Source organism: Eublepharis macularius, chromosome 19, assembly GCF_028583425.1.
Source record: "Eublepharis macularius isolate TG4126 chromosome 19, MPM_Emac_v1.0, whole genome shotgun sequence".
NCBI lineage: Eukaryota > Metazoa > Chordata > Lepidosauria > Squamata > Eublepharidae > Eublepharis > Eublepharis macularius.
This window is the reverse complement of record NC_072808.1, coordinates 14,690,160-14,706,389: the sequence shown is the minus strand read 5'-3', so window position 1 is coordinate 14,706,389 and position 16,230 is coordinate 14,690,160. Positions and strand designations below refer to the sequence as shown.

The window sequence follows — 16,230 nt, the reverse complement described above, 5'->3', positions numbered from 1 at the left end:
CCCCTCATGATTGACAGAAGCCACCGCCCTATTGTAAAATGTGCCACCGCCTCAGCACGCCGCCGTCGTATAACAGGGGGCTGTTGGCCAATTTAGAACCTCCTCTCGCCAGATTGACGGAAAGTTGTACACCAATAGGAAAGCGCCATTCTTCCCGGACTGCCGGATTCCGGGATGATAGACCAATCACCTCCCGCTCACCGAAGCCAATAGGCAAGCGGAGCTGACCAATCATCGCTCGAGTTCTGGGAACATCTGTCCAATTCCAGACGGAAGGCGGGATTCCTCCTGGCGACGGGTTGCCCGTGATTGTCAGATTATGGGACCCAATGGGATGGGAGGGTGAGATATATGAATGGGCGGGCGAACCACCCCCAACGCCCCGCCTGCCCCTCATTGGTTTCAACGAGAAACCTCGCAGCCTAAGTCAATATTTGAGACCCCAAACGTCTCGAAAGATTTCCCTGTAAATCTATCAAGCTGAGTAGCCGTGTTTGGCTATAGCCGCAGAAAAGAGCAAGAGTTCAGTAGCACCTTTAAGACTAACACAATTTGTTGGTAGGGTGTAAGCTTTAGGGAGTAGCAGCTCACTTCTTCAGATCCAGATGCGTCTGCAGCAGAAGAAAAGCGCAAGAGTCCAGTCGCACCCATCAGACTAACACAATTTGTGGTAGGGTGTGAGCCTTTGTGAGTCACAGCTCATTATTTCAGATCTGAGTGAGTGAGCTGTGACTCACAAAAGCTCGCCTAACCACATTTTTTTTTTAGTCTTATAGATGCGACTGGACTCCTGGAAACCTAAGGTGCTACCGGACCCGAATCTTGCTCTTCTAAGTTCATTCCTGGACCCTTTCCTGGTAGTACTTGAAGGACCTCTTCTCTGTTCATCCTTCTCAACTCGCCGCATAAATAAAGAGGGTTGTGGCATCTTGGCAAGCAAGGCTTTTCCATGCTGCAGCAAAGGTGTAAGCGCCCACCCTCTGGACTGGATCTCATCATAAAACAGAGACCCAGACTGCACTGCTAGTAAACGTCAAAAGCCACCACTGACAACAGGAGCATCTACATCACATAGATGCTGTGTATTGACATGCTCCAATTGTCTCTGTTTTTTGCAACCCATCCCTGCTATATCATTGTTCCTACCATTGTCTTTTGAGGGTTTCCCGTTAACCATTTTTAATCGGAGGCACTGGGGTTTTCACTTTTTAGGCCTGGCTTGTGACATGAGTAGATAGATATACTCTGTCTGCTGCCAGTATATGCATTGAACATTAAAGCATCTCTTGCTACCCCACAAGCCATTTCATACACTGCACAACCTAAGGTTTATTATGAACTGTTTTATTATTAGACTAAAGGAAATTATCTGTAAACCCATGAAAGTGAGATGGATGTAAATGAATTAATGCCTTCAATAAATGTACCAGCTTTGATTCTTTGAATGAGAATCAAGCACTCTCTATTAACTGTTGGGAGATAATGGAGATTTAAGAAGAAATCCAACAGAAATTTAGAAGAGAAATAGCTTGGTGTGGGGGAGACTAGCTTTTTTCTAATTCTGAGCAAAAGTCAGCAAGCCCAGAACAGTTACTCTGCCAGAGACACACACAACAGCCCTCTCCAAGAGAATGGCACTAAGCATGGCTTAGGTAAACTGGAGTTTTTCCAATGACAGAAAGATCTCTGTGTGTGAAACAGGACTTTCTCAGCTGATACAGCCCAAAATGCCTCCTGAAATGCTGCTTCTGATGACAACAACAACACTTTGAGGGAGCAAAACGAGCTGCTCAGCATGTGGAGGTGAGAAAGTCACACTCTATGGGTAAGTATTGTTCCTGAAAATGCTCCAATATATCCGTAGCCCAATTTATTTGCCACTCTTAACACAATGCTAGGTTACAGCAGAAATACCAGCTCCCCAGTAAAACATCATTTGTTGTGGAACAGTAAGTGTTCAGTTGGAAGCGTTACTGGACTACAGGTGAAGGTTTTACTTAGGCTATTAGCAAAGGTACTACCTCTAGGACCCCAGCCACTTGTTTCTTATGGCCATAAAAAATATAACAAGAAACTACACTACAGTTCCAGATGGGTCTCTAGAAAGATGAGGCACCAAGGCTGCAAAACCTATACACACTTGCCTGCAAGAAGATCATTGTTGAACACAGTGAGAGTTACTTTCCACATAAGCAACGCAATCCTGTGCATTGCAGCGTGAGAGCTGGGATTGCCAGGAAGTTTTAAACTACTTCTGCCTCAAAGCTATGCTACACTCCTTGCCATAAACTCTGGATTACACTCACCTGAATCTTAAGGGATCTCTTTAAACAGCAATTAGGAGGCTTGCTTTCTGCATCAAGCCCAAGGCGCGAAAGCAGAGAGAGCAAGATTCGGGCTGCCTCACCTCTTAGAAACTAAAGATCAGTTAGTGCACTTGGATTCTAGCCCTTAGCAGACAGAAGTCCTACTTAAAAATAAAATACAGAGACTTGAGCAAAAGGAAGCACAGTTTCAACCAGGTTCTTCCAGTGATAGTTACAACATTTTAGTGGAGCTAAAGGACTGACATCCCTCCAAACATCCCATGGGAAGGATACTCTGTTCCATCTACTTCCACCTACATCTCTCAACAGTATTGTTTGCTTAATTTTATCCTGCTCTTCATCCCACTTCTCACACAAGTCGCTCAAAAACAGTGCTCCATGTGCTTTGAAAATCTAACAGGCAAGAGAACGTGGTTCTTCTTATTAGTTCTGGCTGTTACCTGATGTTCTCCACAGTAAATCAGTATCACAGGAACATCACCAACCACCCCACTTCATTATGAAGAATGATGGGCAACACTGTAGTGGAAGAACAACATGAACTTTGCCCATCGTAGCGAATAGCCTGAGTTAATCCCACCAATGCACTTGGAGCATCCAAGGGACTCAGTGAAAGCAGGTGGCCAACTTTTTGTTTTCAAGCAGAACTAAACTGGCAAGTTGAAAGCCTGTAGCAACTCACTGCAAACTTTACAGCCTGTTAATGTTTAAACCTTGACTCAGTTACACATACCCATGAACCACTTCTAAAGTGTCTAAATAATTTACTTCCCTTTAGCAATAAAAACCAGGCAGCAAAGTGAAACGCCCAAATCCTGATGGTTTTCCCAATTGTGTGAGAACGCAGGTTACACCTGTACCACCCCCCGTCTTAGGTCGCCATTAACTCTTGCAAACTCGTTCTTCAAGTGTCGCAATGCAAAGAAACCATCCATTAACAATGAGGGCTGAGGACTTGGCTGGAAAAAGGGGCTAAAAAGGAACTGACTACAACAGCGAAGGAGTTCAGTTGCCTCCGAGTGAGCCTCTACTCATGCTCCAGAATGACACCCCCCCAAACAGCTGTTGGGAGGGAGAGGGACGCAATGAGGAAAAAACAAACCGCCAAATTGCCACACTCCATTTCATGCTGAAGCCATCTGCAATGATGCTGTCTGGATTTGAAACGCTCGTTTCTAGAGAACAGCATCAGTAAACAGCAGGCCAACGCCGTGGGCTACATTTAAACCTTCAGTTACGTACTCCATCGACTATTAAATAAAATATTTTAACATTAATTAAATACTGGAATATTGACAGAGGGTAAGCACTGGCCAGTGACAAAACAGTAAGCAATCACAGCTAACCACTGCTTAAAGTTCTCTGCTGCAACATGGATAAACCTGGGCAGAATGTTTCCGACAGCTGAACTTCAGAAAGAGCAAGTCATGCTGTATCTTTTGGGCCCAATACATGTCTTTGATTAAAGGGTACTAGAAAGAATCCTGAAGCCTAGATAAAGTGTCTGTACACAACTGCAGTTTCCAAAAAGGCAACCTTCAAAACAAAATATATGCCAATAGCTGCCAGACCTGTCTCCTATCCAATCTTAGGCCAGATTTGTCCAACCCAACCTTACAGCTGCCCTATTCCAACCATCACCTCAACAGATGGGGATAACATAACATCACTACAGGAAAAAGTGCCCTTCTATTCCATGACTGTGAACATCACAAACAAGCAGAAAATCAGAAAGAAACTCTGATGGAGGAGAGGAAAGGATGGTATCGGCCTGTCCCTGTGGAGTATCTTTGAGAACAGCTACTGCTGTCTTAGGTGTCTTTATTCTAGGCACCACGAAGACTTCCACTGCAGAAGGCAGCGATGAACAGCTCTCTTACTAATAGTTGGGGGGAAAGAGTCTTCAATAAGAGCACTACCCTCAAACTTGGCTAGAAAAAGTACTTGCAAGCTGGGTTGGGCAATAAAAGAAAGTCAAGAGAATGAAGGCAAATTCAGTGGGTGAGGCTCTCAAGCTCTCAGTGGCAGGGTGGTGGTGGTGGTGGTGGTAGGAGTAGGAGACCGAACTGCAAGATGTGATTTTTTGAGCAGAAGTCTCAAAAAGTCTAACCTTCCATTGTTTTGCAGGGATGAACTTTTTTCTGTCAAATCATAAAGTATCAAAGCAATGCTTAATCCGAGCATCCCTTGGCAGCCACTTAAGAACTCATGGCCTTCGGACACCAGCAGAAGTTCCAGGTTAGGTGCACACAAGCCCTCTTGCCCCTACTGGTCCCCTGGTAACACAATAAAGGGAGCACTGGCTTTTGCAAACGTTTATTGACTCATTTACTTCTCTTACCAGTTCTGACCTACGCTCTCCACCCACTCACGTCTCCCTCCCCCCACCCCAAAAGCTCGACAGGGCAAGGCCTCCAGGTGCTTCGCAGGGGCATTTCTTGTTAAGACCCTCCTCCGCAGCACAGAGTGAGAAGGAACAGCCTCCCCTGCTAGGGAGGGAGGGAGGAGAGAGAGGGGGGAGGTGGTGGTGCAGGAGCCAAAACACAACACGACTAACATTAACAAGGAAGGACAGAGGTGGGGGGGGGGTTAAGGCGCCTCAATAACATGACATAACTGCAAGGGTGATGGGTGAGTGGGAGGGGCCAGAGGAGGGGTGGGTTTCCCAGGCCCTGATCAGACAAAAACCAAAAAAAAATCCTAAAAGGGTACAAAAGTTATTTCATGTTTTGAGTCACTTTAACCGTGAAGAAGGATGGGGGAGGGAGGCGGACCCTCCCCCGCACTAACAGTCCGTGGCAGGCAGGTGGGTGGTGCTAGCGAGGGGGCCGCTAGCGGATGGTGTAGCGCACGTAGGGCACCTCCGTGTCATCCCCGCTGTCGTCATTACAGCACAGCTCAAAAACGAGGGCCTTCACGTGACGGCCGATCTTTTTCTTGGAGACTCTGGTGACAATCTCAGTCATCCTGCGGGAGGTGGAGGAGGAGAAAAGGGGGGCAGGGAGTCAGGATGGCGTCCATCAGGAAGCCGCTCCCTCTCCTTCTAGAATGCCCAAAGAGTTACGTACGGTTGGTCATGGCGCTCCTTCAGCTTAGCTGGCTGCATGAAGAACGAGTAGAGCATGGAGACTCCCTGGGACAACATCGTAATCTCCAATTTGTGCTCCTTCTGCAAACAGAGAGAAGGCAGAACATACGTGCCGTTACGGTCCTCTTTCCCAATCACTCACTCACCTGCCACACCACTCTGGCAGCCTTCCCAGCTCTTACCTTGAAGTAGGCCAGGAACTCGCGCAGCGTCATCTCCTGCCCGTCAGGCTGGATGCCCTGCACTTCAAAGCGGTCCCAGAGAGTCCATTCAGTGCTATAATACTGTAAGGAGGAGGAGATGTTTGTGACAAGTTCAGCATCCACCAGGTTCCCTAGGGATCCTGTTTCTGCCGTCGAGGCTCAACTCATAGCCCAGTGACCAGGCCCCCTCTAGGATTACTATTTGGGCAAGAAGGGAGAAAACAGAGAAACCAAACAAGTGAGAGGACCTGATCCAGGGTTCTGCGCCCCTTCCCTACATACCTTTCCAAACCTTCCTCTAAGACACATGTACAACATGAGGATAGGATTGTGCCCTGTCCAGTGGATGGATCAGAGAAAGGGCTGGATGCAGCACAGGGTCTCTGTGGAAGCAAGGACTTCCACCACGGAGCACAACTGCCCCCACAGCCATCTAACCCCCCCCCCCATCCTGTTCCTAGGAAAAGGATTTGTGAGGTCATTTTGGGCTGCCTCAGGAGGAGGTGTGTGAAAATCACAATCCACTGGCAGAAATTTTTGCTTCTGCAGTAGCGCTGCATTGAATCCAACCCAAATACATAGCTAGCTTTTGTCGAAGAGGAATGAAAGTCAAGATCTCAAAAGGACCAAGTGCAAAAAATAAACCTAAAAAATCCCCGTGCTTTAGGAAGTAAATAGGCACCTGCGGGTTTCTTAGAGGAGCTGGGAATTCCCCCTGGGGAGGGAGACGTGGCCAAGCATTTTCGTTTCTCCCTCCCACCTAGTGATACTGTATGGGGGTAGTGGGTGTTGACTTACTCCCACCCAATGCATCCACTACAACAGATGAAAAAAATCTTCCCAAGTCTTCAGTAATATATATGGAGAGTATGGTATGCTTCCCCTCATCAGCTTGCCCCAAGAGCCTAAGACAAACAGGAAGCGTACATGGGAAGTCACTCACCTTGTTCTTGGGGCACGAAACGGGCTCAGAGAAACCAAAGAAAGGCAACGCCAAGTTGAGGAAGCCATTCTTGAATGACTCGAGTCGCTGGTGGCCCTGTATCACTTTGTAGAGTTCCAGGCACACCAAGCCTACTACAGCTGCCGTTGTTGTGGCAATGGCTGGTATAATCTTCCCGGCAATCAGCTTGCTCTGAAAATACAAAGCACAGGAACTCAGGCCTATGTGGAAAGCCTTCCCTGCACCTGCCTTCTCCAGCTGGATCACGGTCCCCCCCCCCCCTCAACGTTCCTGAGGCAGGCCTACCTTATGCCGGTCAGCAGGAGGAATATCATAGTTCTCTGCTCGCAGGTTAGATGCAGCCACAATGAAATCCATGTGGAAATTCGTGTCGTCGTCCTGAAATGTAATGCAAGTCAAATGACAATCCTGCAATATGCTATTGCCCCGGAGCCATATTCCTCCAGGGAACCACTCACAGAGCACACAGCTGCCCCTGGGGTGGCATGATAAAGCTCCAAAACGGTTTGGAAAAGCTTGTAAAGGGAGGTCAAACTGAACTTGCAAAGTACACTTGGGAGCTGGTTTAAGTTAAACTGGTCTTTACCTTTTCAAAATCGACTGGAAACATCCTGAAGTCTTGCAGTTGCTGGGGACCTGGGAGTGAGGATTTCAGTTCCTCCAACCGGCTGTCATCTGGCAAAAGGGAGCAGATGAATCTTCAAAAGAGTACCCACAACTCTCTGCACCACACTCCTCTCAGCAGTCCGTGAGGCTCAATGACTGACCCACTGTACAGAGGCATTAGAGCTCTAAGCTAGCCTAGCTGCTATGTCCAGTACCAGAACTGGCAACGGACTGGGAGGGAACTTCTTTGAACGGGCAATATTCCAGCAAGATATGCAACGTCTCCTTCAGCAAGGGACAAGAATCCACCTTCGCATTAGCCTCAGTCACAAAAAGTGGAGAGACAGGGGCCCCTTGCTGCCTTAGGAAGCCTCTACAGCTCTAGTTCTTTTCACAGGCCTTACCAACGGAAGCATTTGCATTCTGCAGTTCTTGGTCGGAGATGTGGATGCGAACCCCAGACTTAGGAGTGAATTCTGGAACTTGGACCTGGCGCAGCAACTCCACGATGGCTGCCCTGTCCCTGGTGCCTGTGATGCCATAGGTTTGTGCAAACAAATTTGCAGCTGCTACCACATAATCCATGTGCAAGGGCTGTGTGGGGGCAAAGACAGGTGGTAAAAGCAAGGCAGGCAGTTTATCTGGGAGCCCAGCCCTTATAAAAGGATGCTCACACCCCTTGGACGAAGCTGCACACTTCTTTCCACTATTCTGAATTCAGAGGAGACATTGAAGGGCTGCGAAAGCTCATCTGAACTCACTGCAGGTTAAGATTCCCTCCCTTACAGTCATTGGCATGGATCCTAATCTCCCCTAATGTTATAAATGCGGAGAGGGATGGAACAGGAGAAACCAGCCAAGTAGAGCGAATGGAGAGCCCACTGCCAACCATGAGTGCCTGCCCACCTCTCCTCTGCAGGCAGGTGAAGAGGGGGGAGCAGCAAGGACACTGCAAGCAGCTGGGCTGGCTAGCAAATGGCTGGCACGGCAGGCAAGCAGAAGGGAGCAGAGATGGGATTTACCCCCTATTTATGGTTCAAGGCGCTAAGTTTGCACAATGATTTTTTTGTTGATGGAACCCCCATTCTAAAAATGCGGTAACACTGTCAATCCAAGCACTCCGCTGGCGTTTTGTTGCATCCACACCACTCTTTATTTTCAAGGTGGTTTAAACGCCGGAGAAGAGGACCAAAACTGAAGGCACCAACAGTGCCATTAATAAGCTGTTCACACAAGAACTAGCCCCTCTTGCCAATTTCCCACGTCCACAACATTCAGTTAACCGTGTCAGTTCTCTAACCTATCTTTAGTTTGCTTTTACTCTGCCACATAATCCTTACATTGCTGATATCAAAGGTGAGTGGGTGAGGGCATCGCTTGGGACCTGACCAGAAGAGGGTTCCAGAGTTGGTTTTCTGCAAGAGAACAGGGGAAGAGGTATTGATGATTACTGCAACCAAGCTTACCTCTTGACAGATAAGAGAAGGGTGCGGGTCTGTGAACATCACTAAACTCACCTGGTTTGGGGGGAAATTGTGAAGCAACTGACGGATATTGTTGCAGTATTGGGTGTGCCAATGATTGCATGCCCAGGCCACACAGTCAGCCCACGTCTTGGGCCTATCAGTCACTAAGCTCTTGTAGACAGCTTCTAACACCTCCAAAGGTTGGGTGCCGGGCAGCTTCTGGGTCCGCTCCATGAACTTGGCATCTCTGGAGGAAAACACGAGGTGAGTCAGCAATCTTCCCATTTCTCTGACCTGGATGATTCCAGAATTGGCAGAAACGGCAATGTCATGCCCTAACTGCACGCTCAACTGCTTGCTCACCAAGCAACTGAAGTCTTTTCTTAGTGCTCCATTAGGCCAGCATTAGACTGGCCAGTGCCAAACCCATCTAATCTTCTACTGATGTGCAGAATCTGGCTTTGGCTTCTATTGTGGAGTCCAATAGAGACCTCAGCCAGCTGGGCCAGGACCAAATCCACTGTAGGAGATTTTACTCACGTGATGTACTGGTTGACATTTTCAGCAGGCTGCTTGAAAAGACCTTCAAATTCATCACGGGCCCACTGTCGAAAGAAAGAAAGAAAGAAAGAAAGAAAGAAAGAAAGAAAGAAAGAAAGAAAGAAAGAAAGAAAGAAAGAAAGAAAGAAAGAAAGAAAGAAAGAAAGAAAGAAAGAAAGAAAGAAAGAAAGAAAGGACAGTTCCAGCTATGATCAGGGATCGCAGTCAGACCAAACGTTTTATTTTGCACATTAGCAGTTAGGCCATTCTGTGCCATACGCTGCTGCATATTTATTTATTTAAAAATGTTTACCCCACCTTTTCCCAACAGAGATTTAAGGTAGCTAGAGAGTCAGATGAAAAGTATAATGATGGCACCTGCCTCTTGTTTATGAGGCAAGAACGTGTAATGAGAGATAGGCAAATCGAGCTCCTCCTGCTGTTAACAGGAAGTTTATTGAGCCAGGAATACAGAAGCACGCCCCCACCCCCCGCAAGCTGGTCAGCCATTATCCCATCTGACCTTGAAGCAGGACTAGCCACCCAGCACTGACCTGCAGGGTGTGCTCAATGGCATTGGGAAAGTTCTTCAAGGTGCAGATGGGGATGGATTTTTCAGGTGGGTCCTGGCTGGAGCTGTAGGACTCTGTTAGGAAGGGGATCACCACCTGGATGTTCCCTTTGGTCCCCAACGTCCCTGACTCCAGCAGGGGTTTACGGTAATAGACACAGCGACGGTCCATGTACATCCCTGGAGAGAGGGACAGGAAAGAGGCATGACACAAAATAATAGCTAAAGATCGGACAGGGCAATGAATGCTTTCCACTGGGATCAGGTTCTTGGCGAATCCTGCTACTGAGTTCTCAACTCTTCCCTCTAATAAATGCTCTCCCAGTAAACAGCAGACAAGATTCCACTTTTAAATGCACTTCTAAAAACTCAGATTCTGGACTCCACTTTTCTGATAATTAAGGAGTGCAGACAGCAAGTAACTTTTCCTTTCTTTGATATTGTCTCACTAATCATTTCCCCCCTCTCTCACATACACAAACCGCACAAACTGCCACACAAACTGGCAACACAAGAAATCCTGTATGCATGGCATTAATAGTAGAAGTGAAACTGAAGTCGTATTATACGACTTTTGGCTGCCACCCCAAAGAAGGATGCCTGGGGCCCAGAACAGAAAGACCAGCTACTGGCAGGCACGCACGAGCATCCACATTGTCCAACGCATTTGCCACTCCGTCAAGGTTTTCAAAGAAGTCGTCGTCATAAACACGTTCTGTGTCAGGACCCACGCGGTCTTGGTGGCTCACGATGTGGATATTTGGGTTCATTTCCTTCACCGCAGCAGCTGCTGTATCAGATTTCATTTTCTGGGTAGAAGGGGAAAGAGGAGTCGCTTTCAACAGGGGTGAAAAGAGAACCGAGGGGTTGCAGTTGCCCCTCTTTTAATCTGCACTGCCGTTCAGCCGTAGCTCTGGCTGGGTTCGTTCTGAACATCTGTGTATTTAGCTTCCCAGAAGGCACGCAATATACCGCACGTACCAAGAAGAACCAGAGGGGTTCCAGCCTTTACTTGTGCCTACAGACGAACCATCCTAAACTTTGTCCAAAACTGCTGGGCCTCCGGCACCTGGAAGGTGTGATTTGTGGGCCCCCCCAAAGCAACCTTCTCTGCATTAAGCGCTGTCATCCCCGACCTCCAGCCTGGCTGCTCAACCACACCCATGTCCATCCCTATTTTTCTTTGCCCTTCCTTCTTGACCTCTGCCATCTCGATCCTGGACCCAAGTAACAAACAAAAAAAACCCCACCCTACAGCGGTGACTGCAATTACAGATCACCACTGGCGTATAAACCAGAACTCCTCTTCCTGTTGCCAACTCAAGAGTGCTGTATGTTTAGGCAATGGCATTTCGAAGGGGGGATTCTATCAAGGGTCCCTGCCACGTTCTGCTGCCCTCCCCCCTCCAGCAGCAAATGGCGCTGACCGTCACATCCCAAGGCCGGAACAGAAACTGCCTGTTGAGGTTGGATTTCTCAATGGTGTCCATGTCAGTCACAACGACTTCTCCGCCTTGCCCGCAGCCCAGACCAATCATGGCAAAGTTCTTCAGCAGCTCACAGCCAATGGCACCAGCACCAACCTAAACAGTGTGGAAGAGAGACTATTAAGCAGGATGCTGAGCGAGAGACACCAAGAAACAGAAGAGAGTGTTGCAAGGACTTACCAGGAAGTACTTCTGCTGACCCAGCTTAGCCTGCATGTCACTGCCAAAGACCGCCATCTGCCCATCGTATCGACAGTGTTTCTATCAGAACAGAATGCAGGCAGCTTTTAGCCAACTGGACTTCTCCATTCTTCCAGGCTTGTTGTTATTCCCAAAATAGCACCCATAACCTCTACAAGCCTCACAGCTCTGCCAAATCCTCTTCCATGAATCCCAAGCAGCCGCCGCCACTCCTACGACTAACAGTTGTCTCAAACCCGACACCAATTACTTACAGGGCTGCAATTCTCTTCCGTCAGCAGGGTGTCTTTGTTCTCCTCCGGCAGGCACTCCAGGGCATCAAAATATAACCATTGAGTGATGGGCATGAATTTGCCTGAACAGGCCTGAAGCAGCAGCAAGGAGGAAAAAAGAATGTCACCACATGTGCGTGGGTGCCCAGTAATTCGGGTTCATCTACATTAGGCCAGACTTCTACAAAAAAGGCTTGGGTGGGCTATGCATGCTAAGCCCTTCTGGTGCCAGCCCTCACACTACCACCGCCACCACCACTCTCACCAGCTGCCAAATCCAGAGCTCCTGGTTAAGGGGACAACTGACAAGAAGGAGGAGTGAAGAGTGCGCCCAAGTAAGAGAAGGGCCAGGAGCAGAATGCAGGGGACTATATCGGGAGTCTGGCATCACCTTCATGACTTCCTGAGCAGCCAGTCCCCCAATGAAGGCGTTGACAGGTGCCAGATCCCCAGTAGCCTGGAAGGACAGTTCTTTGAGGATGTCTTCATTCAGCTGTTCTTGCTTACGTGAGGGCGCTGCTTGCTCATTCAGCTCCTTGGTCAAAGCCAGCACCTCAGCAGCATCTGCCTGAGGAGGAAGGGAAGGCAATCAGACAAAGGTTGGGGAGGGGGAAAAGCCGCACAAACCAACTGGTACGGACAGAACACCTGGTTCTTGGTTAGGCTGCAGGCAAACTGTCTCCCACAAGTGACACGAAGCTGCCTTATAATGGATAAGTCCATTGGTCCATCGAGGGCAGTACTGTCTACCCTGCTCTCCAGAGTCTTAAGAAGAGAACTACAGATGCCGGTAATTATGATGATTTTTCACTTACACCCTGCCTTTCACTCAAGGTGGATTACAAAGTATGAAAAGCAATTCAACCAGACGGCAAAGATTTCCTACGAACAAGAACTACAGATGTATTGTCGAAGACTTTCACGGCCGGAGAACGATGGCTGTTATGGGTTTTCCGGGCTGTATTGCCGTGGTCTTGGCATTGTAGTTCCTGACGTTTCGCCAGCAGCTGTGGCTGGCATCTTCAGAGGTGTAGCAACAAAAGACAGAGATCTCTCAGTGTCACTGACACTGAGAGATCTCTGTCTTTTGGTGCTACACCTCTGAAGATGCCAGCCACAGCTGCTGGCGAAACGTCAGGAACTACAATGCCAAGACCACGGCAATACAGCCCGGAAAACCCACAACAGCCAAGAACTACAGAACTGGAAAGCAATGCAAACAAAATCTGGTCTAAGGCATGACACACCACAACGAAGAAATGGGGTTCCCAAGGTAGAGGACAATGGAGTAAAAAGGGAGGTGATACATACAATAAGCAGTGCAATGGACTATAACTTCCTCTACTGTTCTATTATACTACCATTTGTAAAACTTTGTAAAACTGCCCTCCTAAATATTTCTTCTTTGCATGTTCTGTGAAACGACAGGCGTGCAGGGAACTTTCTGACCTCAGGCAGGCTGTCCCACAAAGGTGGGAGCCAATGCAGAATGCAGGTGAACAACCACTTGCTGATTTTACTCATTGGCAGGATGCCACTTTCTGCTGCCAAGGACTGAATCTGAGATCCTCCGCTTGCCAAGCAGATGTTCTACCACTGAGCAACGGCCCCTCTCAAAGTCCATGTATATATATTATCTATTACGGGCATTAACCTCAAGAACTGCACCTAATTTTTTTCTATCCTGTCTGGCTGCAGTGCCAATTCTACTTGCAAGATAATATATCGCAGGAGCAGAGGCTCTGCATCTTCAAGGCTACCTATCTCTCCCCTGCCTCATCCTAGCTATTCACCAGGACTGCACAGAAGATGCCGTCTCCCAGGAGCACAGAAACAGCTCAGAATCTGGTACTGGGCAAAAAACTGCAACACGTAGCATTTATTCAGCTTCTATTTAAAGCAAAGAGATGTTTTCCCCCTATATGCCTATGAAGGTACACTTGAGCATACATGTAGGCAGTGCCTAGTGACATCCCCTTCCGCAACCACAACAGCTGCTGAATATGTTTTCTATGTATTGGAGTTAAACTTCAGGGCACCTTCTTGAGCAATGGAACTCAGTCCGTGACTTGTGGGAAGCCACTTTTGCAATTACCAGTCACGAGGACTGCAGCTCATCTATTCCTCCAGCAGTAGCTGTTTCAAGATGGGAATATCCTGCCAATGACAAAACCCACTGGGCAAGGGCTTGGCTTGATTTCCTGAAACATGTGGCAGGTGCAGGATTGGGTAACAATGCTCAGAAGAGTCTCACATGACTCCCAACCCACTGAGTATTGCTATTCTAAAGCTTCTCCCTATTACAAGCAAAACAGAAAAAAGTAGATAAAAATGGAGAATTATGCATAAACAATAACGTTATGGTATTTGTTCAGTTTGCTTAATTATACAGGTTATATACTCTGAATTATGCTTTGCTGGGTCCAAGGTTTGGAACTTTAAAATTTCTGTAACACAGGCCTGTTCTTCCCGTATGTAACCAGCACTCGTTATCAATGTCTGTTTTCCCTGTTCTTACCCCATGGCAAATAAATGGCAACTATGCAAAAACTGGCAGTATTAGGTTCAAAATAAAACCACGCACCAAGAATGGCGTAAAAGATACTAGCATTGTTTTCAGAACAAGTTTTGCCTGCTACAGAACCAGTGATTCTGTGCTCATATAAATAGTCCCCCAGCTTTAGGCAACCTCAAGAATAACAACAACAAAAATCAGCACACCAAACTATCACCAGAAGCAAAGTTGTGAGTTCTAAACAAATTTTCTAACCAAAATCCTTCCCAAAGCTGTAAGAGAGCTTCAGCTCTTCAGAACAAAACCTAACACTTAGGTAGGATTAGTCTGCTGGTATTTTAAAGTGACCTGGATACAGCAAACTCAACAAGCTTTTCCTACCTGGTTGCGGGGCTTGGGAAAATGGCCGTGCTTCTTGCAGAACTCGTGTAAAGCTTGGAACCCCAAGTGCAGCTGGGCGGGTCGATCAAACTTGCTGAAGTCAGTGAGTATGAATTCTGGCTCTTGCAAGGAACAGCGCAGAGATTTCTAGAACAGAGAACAATTTCTTCAGGGTTCCGGCAGAGCAAACACTTCCTCTGAACTCAAAGGTAGTTGTTATCATTTACACAGATTCTGGAGCCCAAAACTGAAATACTGATTGAAGTGCATCTGGCAGTTGAAGAACTGGGCAAGACAGCATTTTGCTGTGAACAGCACAGCAGATTCAAGCCAAAGAGATGGGATTATGCACAAGATGACTTCATTGCCACCGGCCAAGTGGGAAGCAGAGACTTCTCAATCTCCAGTTGCTCATCTCAGAACCCTCCAAAGAAATTGCGTGAGTAGGCTGTGGTGTTCAGGAAGTTCCGAGGCAAGGGCATCACTAACCATGAGAATCTATCCCATACTGAAATGTTAAGAATGCATAGCCCATTGAGAATTAAAATTCAACAAGACCTGAACACTCTGGAGAAGTGGGCAGCTGTGAATAGGATGCAATTCAACAAAGACAAGTGCACAGTATTACATCTGGGCCACAAAAATGGGAAGCACAAATACTGGATGGGGGATACACTTCTGGGCAGTGCAGTATAGAGGTCATAGCCCCTCTCTGTACTGCCTTGGTCAGGCCACACCTGGAGTATTGTGTGCAGTTCTGGAGGCCTCACTTCAAAAAGGATGTGGTGAAAATCGAGAGGGTGCAGAGGAGAGCGACGAGGATGATCAGGGGTCTGGAGACTGAGTCCTACGATGAAAGGCTAAGGGCCTTGGGAATGTTTAGTTTGGAGAAGAGGAGGTTGAGGGGGACATGATTGCTCTCTTTAAATATCTGAAAGGCTGTCATTTGGAGGAGGGCAAGGAGCTGTTCCAGTTGGCAGCAGAGGGTAGGACGCGAAGCAATTGGCTTAAATTACATGCACAAAGGTACCGGCTGGATATTAGGAAGAACTTTTTCACCGTCAGAGTAGTTCAAAAGTGGAATCAGCTGTCTAGGGAGGTGGTGAGCTCCCCCTCACTGGCAGTTTTCAAGAAGAGGCTGGATGAATACTTGTCAGAGATGCTTTAGGCTGATCCTGCATTGGTCAGGGGGTTGGACTAGATGGTCTGTATGGCCCCTTCCAACTCTATGATTCTATGAGAAAAACCACTTACAAAGCTAATCTTCTTTGGCATCTTAACCTGGGTGACGATGCCACCACGTACATAGTCTGAAAAGCTGGAAGTATCACCAATGCTGAATGTATACGGGCCTGGAAAAGAGAAAGTGTGCATATGAACTTGCTAGATATATGAAACCAGACAGGAAAAAACCCAAGTAGTGTCAGAACTGTACATCATCTTGGGCCTATAGCCCCAGCAATCATTTCAATTCATCACAACCCAGGGGGAGCGCTCTAGTTACTGGCAAAAAGGCACAAATAAATGGGAATGTTTTGATACCCCTCTGACATCAGTAGAATTGAACAGTTTAGCAAAGGGATATAGGGTTGACTGAGGGATGCTACGC

The 16,230-nt window shown here is 47.5% G+C and overlaps 1 protein-coding gene across 3 annotated transcripts in view; it reads right to left on the bottom strand.

Moving 5' to 3' along the window:
- Positions 1 to 4,627: 4,627 nt before the first annotated feature.
- The window catches only part of UBA1 (ubiquitin like modifier activating enzyme 1), a 45,382-nt gene continuing 33,779 nt past the window's right edge, over positions 4,628 to 16,230 (bottom strand). For all 3 annotated transcript variants that reach the window (XM_055003403.1, XM_055003402.1, XM_055003404.1), the window contains exons 9-26: positions 15,876 to 15,973; positions 14,622 to 14,768; positions 12,117 to 12,293; positions 11,708 to 11,818; positions 11,433 to 11,513; positions 11,193 to 11,348; positions 10,409 to 10,574; positions 9,749 to 9,945; positions 9,195 to 9,259; positions 8,706 to 8,901; positions 8,529 to 8,603; positions 7,593 to 7,782; positions 7,169 to 7,257; positions 6,868 to 6,960; positions 6,562 to 6,753; positions 5,598 to 5,699; positions 5,396 to 5,496; positions 4,628 to 5,294 (exon numbers count right to left, since the gene is read on the bottom strand). In XM_055003403.1, the coding sequence (XP_054859378.1) occupies positions 5,159 to 5,294; positions 5,396 to 5,496; positions 5,598 to 5,699; positions 6,562 to 6,753; positions 6,868 to 6,960; positions 7,169 to 7,257; positions 7,593 to 7,782; positions 8,529 to 8,603; positions 8,706 to 8,901; positions 9,195 to 9,259; positions 9,749 to 9,945; positions 10,409 to 10,574; positions 11,193 to 11,348; positions 11,433 to 11,513; positions 11,708 to 11,818; positions 12,117 to 12,293; positions 14,622 to 14,768; positions 15,876 to 15,973 (2,372 nt within the window). In that variant the 3' untranslated portion in view covers positions 4,628 to 5,158. The remainder of the gene's footprint in view (positions 5,295 to 5,395; positions 5,497 to 5,597; positions 5,700 to 6,561; positions 6,754 to 6,867; positions 6,961 to 7,168; positions 7,258 to 7,592; positions 7,783 to 8,528; positions 8,604 to 8,705; positions 8,902 to 9,194; positions 9,260 to 9,748; positions 9,946 to 10,408; positions 10,575 to 11,192; positions 11,349 to 11,432; positions 11,514 to 11,707; positions 11,819 to 12,116; positions 12,294 to 14,621; positions 14,769 to 15,875; positions 15,974 to 16,230) is intronic.